The sequence below is a fragment of the Rhipicephalus sanguineus genome, chromosome 1, assembly GCF_013339695.2.
Source record: "Rhipicephalus sanguineus isolate Rsan-2018 chromosome 1, BIME_Rsan_1.4, whole genome shotgun sequence".
NCBI classification, from domain to species: Eukaryota; Metazoa; Arthropoda; class Arachnida; order Ixodida; family Ixodidae; genus Rhipicephalus; species Rhipicephalus sanguineus.
Window position 1 is genome coordinate 232233602 of NC_051176.1, and position 10197 is coordinate 232243798.

The 10197-nt window shown below is 42.7% G+C and overlaps 1 protein-coding gene across 1 annotated transcript; it reads right to left on the reverse strand.

Moving 5' to 3' along the window:
* Window positions 1-378: 378 nt before the first annotated feature.
* Window positions 379-9939, reverse strand: LOC119374502 (uncharacterized). Its single transcript, XM_037644626.1, has 4 exons — window positions 9724-9939; window positions 7296-7533; window positions 4593-4671; window positions 379-1212 (listed from the first exon to the last, which is right to left on the reverse strand). Exons 1-4 carry the CDS (start codon window positions 9798-9800, stop codon window positions 1058-1060), a joined length of 549 nt encoding a protein of 182 aa, XP_037500554.1. The 5' UTR covers window positions 9801-9939; the 3' UTR covers window positions 379-1057.
* Window positions 9940-10197: the final 258 nt, after the last annotated feature.

A 10197-nucleotide genomic window follows, 5' to 3' on the forward strand; every position in this document is an offset into this window, starting at 1 on the left:
AAAAAATGTCAAAGCCCCAAGGTTGGTTTTTCATGCCTTACCAGATGTCTGGCTAATGCTTTCCACAGACTAAGCTGATGGATCGCACGTCTCAAGAAATGGCCCTGCAAATTCCCCAAAATCTGGCATCAACCACTAAAGGTTCATGAATAAGCACACTGCTTTACCATGTCCGTAGTGTTTGTACAGAGCAAGGTGATGCCCCATGAAGATGGCTATTTTAGATATATATTTTTAAGAAGCCATTTGTGCTTCATGCCAGTTGCTTGTAATCAACACAAAAATGGGATTACAATTTCTATGCGATGTCAAGCCTTTCAATGCACTTGACAAACTACTGCAAGAATGTTACTACTTATGTTCATCAGAACGCAAACATCCAGAATGCAAAATAGAACTTTTATTTTAAAAAATGACATTATCAAAATCGTAATGGCTGCAAACACTGCTGCAGTAAAGCAACCTCCTACTTCACTGCTGCACAGAAAGGAATGAGGAAGAAGATAGGAACATCCAACTTTTGACTACTATGGAGCTCTTCAATTTCTACAATGACGATGCACAGTTTTAAGCTGTAAAAGTTGTTTCTGAAGGAAACTATATAAGAAGGGGCACCATTGACAATTGTAGCAAATTTAAGGCTGATGAGCTAAAAGAATAATAAAAAAATATTATTGCAACTATTTTCTTTGCCTTTATCATCAAAATTAGAAACACTCTTGTGCAATTGCAATCTGACAAATGGCAGTAAGTGAACTAAGCATCGAGGCCTTAAAGAGAGGTTTTCACAGTCAAGGAAACTTCCACTTTTCTCTCTTTACCAACTCAAGGAAGCATGCAAAAAATTTCTAGAATGCTTATTTTTATATAACATGCACCTCTCAGTTTGTATATGGAAGCACAGTGATGTAAGCTTGAAACATTTGTATATTATTGTAATAACTAAGATCCTTTAAATACTTTATTTCATAAAATTGACAACCTAACAACTCATAGCAGCTTAAAAATTCAGTAATTGCACTTTGTCGTCTCTTCACTGCTGCAGTAAAGCAACCTCCTACTTCTTCACTGCTGCGGAGAAAGGAATGAGGGAGAAGACAGGAACATCCAACTTTTGACGACCACGGAGCTCTTCAATTTCCACAATGACAATGCACAGGGCTACATTGGCTCCAGCACCCTCGATTAAATTGACTGCAGCTTGCATGCTCCCTGAAAGGCAAGCACACAGGACAATTCACCAAAATTTTACACTGATGAAACAATAGCAGAGTAAAAGTGGTCAACTGCCAACACAATAAGCCCGCTCAGCACTTTGATGATACTTTTTGCTATTTAGGATGCCATCATGCTTCTCTTTATTGCAGATATACAGAAATTAGTAGTCTTCAGAACAACAGAAAAGAAAGTGCAGTTGAAGCTTTTCGTAAAAGTGTATTGTCCGACACAAAAATATATCTTTATTACAAGCATGCATTCATTATGTGCTGGCATTACCGTGAAATTATTTATATTATGTTAATTCGTTACATCCATGCTTGTTATACAGAGGTTCCACAGTACTTGAAAGGGTAACTAATAACTGTTGTTAGGGTGCACACACAATGTGGATGCTATTTGTGCAAGGCTATCATTGAATGCATATTGTAAGCCAGGAAAATAAGAGAGGAGAAACTGTCCTACAACGACGACAACAACAACAACAACAACAATAATAATAATAATAATAATAATAATAATAATAATAATAATAATAATAATAATGATATCTGGGGTTTAACGTCCCAAAACCAGAATATGATTATAAGGGACACTGTAGTGGAGGGCTCCAGAAATTTTGACCACCTGGGGTTCTTTAATGTGCACCTAAATCTAAGTACACAAGCCTCAAACATTTTTGCCTCCATCGAAAATGCAGCCGCCGCGGCCGGGATTCGATCCCGTGACTTTCGGGTCAGCAATCGAGCGCCATAACCACTAGACCACCGTGGCGGGGTGGCAGGAACTGTCCTCTCAACACACAAATGTTTTCTGTATGTCATGTACAAAGAGGCTATAGAGGTGTTTCTTCAATTAGGGAAGCTCAAGACAATTGTTTAGGTGCGAGCTTTGGTTGGTTTCTTTATAGCATGCAGGTTCTAATGTCATCAATCGATTATTGACAGTGCATTATGCTTAGAAATGGCAGTAAGTAAGTAAAACAGCAGCTCACCACAAAAAAAAAAAAAAAGCAGTCTTTCTTCTGAGTCTCATTTTGAAGGAAAACAAGAATTAATCAGAAGCAAAAAAACATGTCCTTCTGGGCATAGAGTTTTCTACAATTACCTAGAGGGAACTCTGGCACTGCGATCGTTCAGCCACCATGGGAATGATGTGTAGTACACGGATTTGCCTAATCTTCGTGCTTACGGCTTCGAACGCACTTGTGGCTTTGTTTATTGCTGTTTTGGTGTTTGTTTCAGATAAAAGAATAGACCGTTGTGAACTTCGTGAGTAGATTTGAATTGATGAGCTTAAAAAGGTTAAAGTGGTGAAGTGGAACTGCCGACTTTTGCTGAACTTTGTTTTGCGACAAAGTGGATGCAGGCGACGCCGAGCCAAACGGAGGCGAAAGAACGAAGTTTGGACAAATCCTTGTACTATCCATCATTCCCATGCTGGCTGAACAGCCATGCGTTGCAGCTACCATAGGCACTAGCGCCAGAGTTTCATGTAGTAAATATTGTAGGAAAGTATGCTGCTGGGTACACGATTTTTGGTGCTATAGAATAAATTCATTGAAGGTCGCGGGATCGAATCCCGGCCGCGGCGGCTGCATTTTCGATGGAGGCGAAAATGTTTGAGGCCCGTGTACTTAGATTTAGGTGCACGTTAAAGAACCCCGGGTGGTCGAAATTTCCGGCGCCCTCCACTACGGCGTCTCTCATAATCATATCGTGGTTTTGGGATGTTAAACCCCAGATATTATTATTAGAATAAATTCAACATGCAGAATAGTTGCATGTTCGTGGCTGTCAGACTGGAGGCGCCGAAGAAAGAATGCAATATATAGGATTACCATAAAAAGTGAAATATAGTCGAATTCTTTTTCACAAGAACCACAATAAAAGGTCGACTCCCGTCATTATATACTGGCAGAAAAACTAAAGCAGTCCAGCAACAACGAGCAACTGAAGTCTACCATTCAATCACCATCATCGGCGTTGCTTTGTTTACATCCGGTGTTGTGCTGTGGAGCGGCCACATTTTCCTGTTTTCATTTTTCTCTTGTGAATGTCTTTGGGCTGCAAGCTGCTTTTTTTTCAATTTTGTAAAAATGAGTGGAGGCCAACGACACTTTATTGTAGCATTCAAGAAGACAGAGATAGAGTTTGCGGAGGCACACACGAATCTGGCAGCACACTGCAAGTTCGAAGTGTCTGAGGGAAGCATTCGCTACTGGCAGATGCACAAGAATTGCATCACGACATGCAGCAATCAGAAGAAATCATCATTTAGGGGCCAAACAACAGCACATCTGGAGCTGAAGACGAAGGTTGCAGAGTTTATCCGGAGTACTGACACAAAATTTTGAAGGCGAGATAACTTGTGAGATAAATTTGTGTGGACACACACGCATCATCTACAAAATATCAAGGGATAATATAGCCTAGAACATATTTAAAATCAATATTAAAGTGCGTATCGCGCCACTGCATGCGAAACGCGCCTTTGATTTTTGTGTAAACAACCAACCGCCCCCTGTGTCACGATTTTGTGTTGGCTGCCATGATCCTTGCAAGCGCACTCTCTCCTAGCAGGCCTTTTCAATGGAAAGAGGAAGCAGACGCAAGGGAGTACAAAGGATGAGTTCCTTGCATCAGCAGTGCATTTTTGGGGGGTCACGCATATTTACAACGCCTCAGGGGGGATTATAGCAGCACCCAGGAAGCCTTCGTTGAAAAGAGTTGTCAACGTGGTGCTCATGTGCACACCATTTTGTGTGATCACGTAGCCAGCTATGTTTACACGAAAACCACTGGGGGGTCCTGCCTCACTCGACGCTCTCTGAAATCGAAACTGCGACTGCACGCTATAAAACCATCTCCAAATAATTAACCATCGCATGCTCGAGCAAACAAGCTTTCCAGCCATGATAAGTGGGTCGTTAGCTACCTATTGCAACAGAAAAAACAAGATGCAAAATTTTTGTATCAGTGCTCCTTTAAGTCAGGGGGTGTACCTATATTCTGGTTTTTACAGTACTGTGTGGGTTTAAACGGGTGACACTCCATTGTGCTCCAGGCCACCACAGCTTGCTAAGTCAAGCCTTTAGTTCCTTTGGAATGCTATGTAGTAGTAATGTCTTTATCAAATGACATTAACTTGGCCCAAGCAGAATCTGTCAAATTCCATGACATTTCAGGCGAGCTTGTGCATAACTTCATGATGACGCCACCACCTGCCCTCGTTTTTATTGTCTTTGCTGGCTTACCCAACCTCATTTCATGGCAAGAGTGGTCTTTGTATTCAAAAGCATAATTTCCTATTGCAGCTCAACTCGCTATTAATCTTTTGTATCCCTTTAAAATGATGGAACCAATCATACTTACCACCTGTGGCCAAGAGGTCATCTATGATGACAATGTTCTGCCCAGGGGTTATACTTTCAAGCTGCACTTCCAACTTGTCCTGCAAAACAAATTGAAAATAAAGAGAACTCTGCTTTTCAATTTGACCTATAAAAAAGCAACTGAAGAAAATCGATCGTCTACTCAGTTGAGCAGGTGCAATGAACCAAACTTACATGGAACACAAAATTAATATTAAAGTGAAATGTGCTTTCAGATATCATGTACTTTCTGAGAGGAAGGTGGCAACAAAGCAATTAGCTTGCAGAACTTCACTTTGAAGGCAAAGAACCTTGGGGTGTTGACAGGACAGCACTTTCCGTAGTGCATGTAGCTGTTAATAAAAAATCTAATTCTGGGGTTCTGCATGCCAAAACCATGATATGATTGTGAGGCACACTGTAGCGAGGGACTCCCGATAAATTCTTACTGCCTAGGGTTCTTCAATGTTCACGTAAATCGAAGTACATGGGCATTTTCGCTTTTCACCCACATTGAAATGTGGCTGCCATGGCTGGGAATCAAAACCACAGCCTCGTGCCTAGCCCTCTGTAGCTGCTAAGCTACTGCCACAGTTGTAGCTGGGAACATCTCATCTAAATTTTGCAGACAAGCCTGGCAGATGGAGTTCACAAGTAGAGCACAAAGTGATCTCTCTCCTCCCTGTTTTCAAGCAGAGGCCTGCTCTCAACAGTAGGCTGGCCATCGGTGGCTGTCATGTGTTATCAAACAGCAGGCTTCCATACAGAGCTGCCATTGACCGGTAGAGGAAATGTAGCAGGCACGATCTTTGGATCAGTGCACTTGTTCCTACTGTAAAGGTGTACATTAAGTGGCGCAGTAAACTAATAAAGGTTGGTGTAATGTGAAAATCTGTTTCAAATTTTAAAGAGAATCGTGCACTGCTGGTAGAAACCAACACTGTCATCTGATCACGGCTGGCTGCCCCAGCTCATGTAGAAATAAAACGTAACACAGTGGGTGGGGTGCTGCTAACAATGTCACCGCTCCCTTCGAAATAGAGGATGTTGAGGAGGGTTGGAAATTAATATATTCACTCATAATATCCCCACTCGAACAAGGAGTTTAAAAAAAGAATCGCCGGTTATTACGAAACTCTGAATGCAAGGTTAGAGTGCTGCAGGGTTCAGGCATTGGCAGCCCCGGGTCTCTGCTCGAGCACCTCGTTTAGCAGCAGCAGGCAGCAGACGAAGAACTTCAACTGGTTTTATCCAGAGTGCGTCAAAATTCGAAGTCCCACCAACTTTGCCTTGGAAGGACTGAATCAGTGAAAGTGCAAAGGGGCTACACTTGCAGAAGTGGGATGGGTTGGAACTATGTCACCTTACTGGAAGTCGTAGCAGCACGAGCTCCTGCACTAAAGTGTACTAGAACTTTACCCACGTTGTGTACTCCACGAGCTGCGCTTCCTGTCATTCATCCACCCCTGTATCAATCGTTTACTTCCGGCGGAAGACATTGCAGGCACAACCTCCAGCGTTCCGAGGTCCACGATCTGCGCTTACGTGCTTTCATCCTTCCCTGTGCTAATCAACCACTTGGTTATGCACTAGAATGATGCGAAACCCACAAGTGGGCGCATAAGAGCTGCACTCTAGAAAATTATTTCGCAAACATATTTCTTGGAAGGATTTCAACAGTTTTAGGGTGTTTTCGAGGCTTCAAAAAAGGACTGTTTAGAGCCCCTTTAATGCTGACTGTGATCAGTGTGCCAGGAGTGCTATGATACACGCACCATATGGACCAGAAACAGCTGTGGTCACGCATGCAGTTGGACTTGAAACTTGAACATAAATGCGAGACACAGCCACATGAAGTGACAAAGCCAAGAAACTTTAATAGATGGTGTCTAAGTCCCGCCACCTGTTTGCTGAAGTAATAGAAAAAGATCTCGAAGGCAACGCTTTTGTGGTCCACATGCATTGAAAGCCATTGCAAAGCTGGAAACATGTTGCAGCAGCCTTGTTTTAGAAACCACTTATTGAAATATAGGAATTAAATCTTGCTGCTGATGGGAGCCGAATCCACACTTTCTGCATTATGTATGCAAAGCTCCATCACTTGGGCTGTGGGGGCAACAGTCCGCACATCTATCTCCTTAGGCATTTGCGCATGTGTACAAGAACGACCCTGGGAGTGTTAGCCAGTGTCAGTCATGGTCAAGGCAGGGGATGTATTAGTTACTAAGAATCTGACCTCTTGGTTCCCCTTCTCTTTCATTGCATAGCAAGGGTCACGACTCTGGTAGCTTTAATTCCTTCAGGTAGCATACATCAGTTTATTAGCCAGTGTGCTGGTCACATATTCACAATGCCTACGGTTAGAAGTATATTGTACATCAGCTGCTATGGTCACGAATGGCATTAGCTAGAACTGCCAGGGTCAGATCTTGTAAACATTCACAAGTACCCAAGAAAGTGAATAAGAGAAGTGTTGATGCCATAACTAATTTAGTAGAGCATCATATGCATAAAGCGGGAAGTGCTCTTTCTTTTTCATTTGCGTTTTCTACACTGAAATAAAGAAAGGTGATTATGCCTATGGTTTTCTTGGCCTCAATGTATGTTGACTTGATGTGATTCTGTTTCAAGGCTCCAGCTTTAGAAGTGCAATGTGAAACACAGATCAGAGGGAGAGAGAGCTTAATAGAATAATGTGTGGTACCTCTCCATACTCTAAAGAGTATGCCTGAGACTTGACCTTTCCAGGTAGCTTTCCTGCCTTCCGAATGGGCACAAATGGCACATTTAGAGCCAATGCCAAAGCAGGTCCCACAAGAAAACCTCGCGCCTCAAGGCCGGCAATGACTTGAACATTGGGCACAGACTTGCGTACATGCTCGGCAAACAGGTCCACCATCTTGCGAAAAAGATCCGGCGTTTGAAATATTGGCATTATGTCACTGTATGAAGGGGACAAAAAAAGGACACATTAGCAATGTTGCAAGGTCACTGGCTTTTTATTCACAATACATCGCAAATGTCAGAAGAAAACACATACTTTGCATTGACAAGTATTTGCAGCATGACTGTTGCGTCTCAACCGTCATCAGGGGCGTAGCCAGGGGGGGGGGGTTGAAACCCCCCCTGAAATTTTCAGTTTTGCGTGCATATATACACACGCACACATACAAACGCACACACAAACATACATAAGGTATGGTTGAACCCCACCCTCCGCAAAAAAAAATTTCTGGCTATGCCCCTGACCGTGATGCACCATTGACACACTCTTTGTTTCATTCATGTGTGAATAAAACAAACTGCATGTTTTTTTAAGCCTTCTTGAGAAGCTGCAAATAATTTTTATAGTCCCAGACACGCAATAATTTATTTTCAAGTAATTATCAAACTTTAACTTTTTACCATTGTGTCGTAAGACTGAACCGTTCATCCTCTTGCTTATTTTCAGCCTTCTGGGCGTTAACCTAAGGTCCGATCATATGATCTTCCCTCTGTATGATCACACACAGTTTTCATTTGTCATGTCGCCTGCCGCCTCAGCTGGCAGGACCAGTTTGGGCCGTATGAGCGAAACCAATCCACACCGCTCGTTCTTCCGCCCCTACACAACCGAGGACTATGCGAACGATGAGCGTAAACAGGCTCCATTTAAAATGTTCTGATCAATTTCAATCATGTAAAGTGTGTACTCAATGTACCAAAACTTAACTTTTTTTCCTGTGTCTGCAAATTTCACAAGCAGTTGACTGTAGGTTAAACTACATAAGCAGAGCAAAGCTTTTACCATTTGATGCTACAATATTTAAAGTGCTTAGTGTGAAAAACAGAAAATGAAAACCTGGCCTTAACTACAGGTCAACACGCATCAACTTTTCTAGCTTTCTTATTCAGTGTAAGGCATACTGACATGTAACTTCAGGTGAAGCTGGTCACATTAAAATTAATAGTTCATGCGTCAGAGTAAAGTCTATTGGGCTAGCATGATTGGTTAATTGCTACAAACTGCACTATGCTCACATCAGTAAGAAGCAGTAAGGTTTGTGCCCCAAGGGCATGACATTTCCGTGGATTGATGTGGATTACATGACCATGCGGAAAAAATGAGAGCAGCCACGACACACTTACAATGGTGACGTTTGCTGCAGAGAACAAAGTTGCATGCTCAATTCCTTGCTGCATTAGCCACATACTTATGAGGGCTAGATTCAAAAATACTTTTGTACAGCGGCATCTCTAATGCCATCAGAGTTACCTCAGGAAGTTAGACGTCATGAATCCATGAACTGGGTACTTCGTGAAAGAGTGAGCTGCTGTTCTTGTCCTCACACAGGCACAGCACGCTACATGTGTTACTGGGTTCAAAAATATATCAACATGTTTGCATTCGTAGGTCCATCCTAGGAATGTATATGCTAAGGCTGCATATTTGCAGCCTTAGCAGACCCATTTAGCCTTTCCGCCAGAAGCCTACCGCTTCGTTCCCGTGAACCGCATGAGAAAGATGTAAGAGGAATTGGGCGCATTACATAGTATTAATAGCTCACGTCGGAATGACACCCATTTGATCACCTCCATAACGCTTTTCTACAGGTGGTAACAAATATGCAAAGCAGGAATGCTCCAAGGATGTACGCAGAGATGGCGTGACCATTTGCTGTACTGAACTGAACATACGCGCTGCACCATTACAGTGACACTTACGGTCAATTTATTAGCAGGACGGAACACTTCCACGGGCTTTCCCCAACTTCCCACCTGTGACCTTGACGTAGAAGAGATGTCATTCCTGACGTCGATTACGCACATAGTACGCACGTGAGAATTCAGTACGTTCACAGTTTCTGACTACGTGAAGTACTTTGACCGCGTCGCAGAAGGACGACTCGACAACTGCATGCCTTGAGGATGATCGCGAAAAAAACATAGGCCTACGCCGTACGCATTGACCTTTTCTACCGATATTGCTCCCGATAAGGACTTGCCGATGACACATACTACAACCGTAGGCAAAACTGTTATTCTTTGTGGGGTAAAATTAGTTCACGCATCCACCATCTAAGAAATAAAAATAGAGAAGTAATTTGTTTAGGTTTCACGGCAAAACACATCATATAACACTTTTCACTCACCAAAATAAGATACCTTTCTTCGGAAAGTCGGGGTACGTTTTCAGAACGGCACATATTTCCTTAGTTCTAGGATCCATTTGCAGCCCTACCGGAGCAGTATTGTATACGTGGAACAATTATCCGGCGCAATCGGCGCAATCTCGAAAGTAATGAACTTCAACCACTTCAACAGCTGTGCGCACAGAGGAATGACGCGCGCGAATAACGATGCGATATCAACATGATGTCAATACGGCTAGGGTTTTTCACGACGCAATGAGTTTCTTGCGAACATTATATGCCAAGACCGGAAAGCGAGCGAAAGTTGAAGTACAGTAGTTGAGACAAACGTCATCCTGTCATAGTTTCTTACAAAGTCCTATGCCTTCTATACCTTCACTTTGTGTAGGAAAAACAATCTCGGGGGCAATGCTGTTGCCGGCTATGCAGAACGTGTTCATCATCATCACTCTCAGCCATAGAGTAAAGTGGTAG

Excerpts from the sequence above, each read along its gene's own strand:
- LOC119374502 (XM_037644626.1), bottom strand. The coding sequence starts at position 9,800 with ATGGATCCTAGAACTAAGGAAATATGTGCCGTTCTGAAAACGTACCCC. Across the intron at positions 4,672-7,295 it reads ACTCTTTAGAGTATGGAGAG|GACAAGTTGGAAGTGCAGCT; the intron begins GTACCACACATT and ends TTTGTTTTGCAG. Across the intron at positions 1,213-4,592 it reads TGACCTCTTGGCCACAGGTG|GGAGCATGCAAGCTGCAGTC; the intron begins GTAAGTATGATT and ends CTTGCCTTTCAG.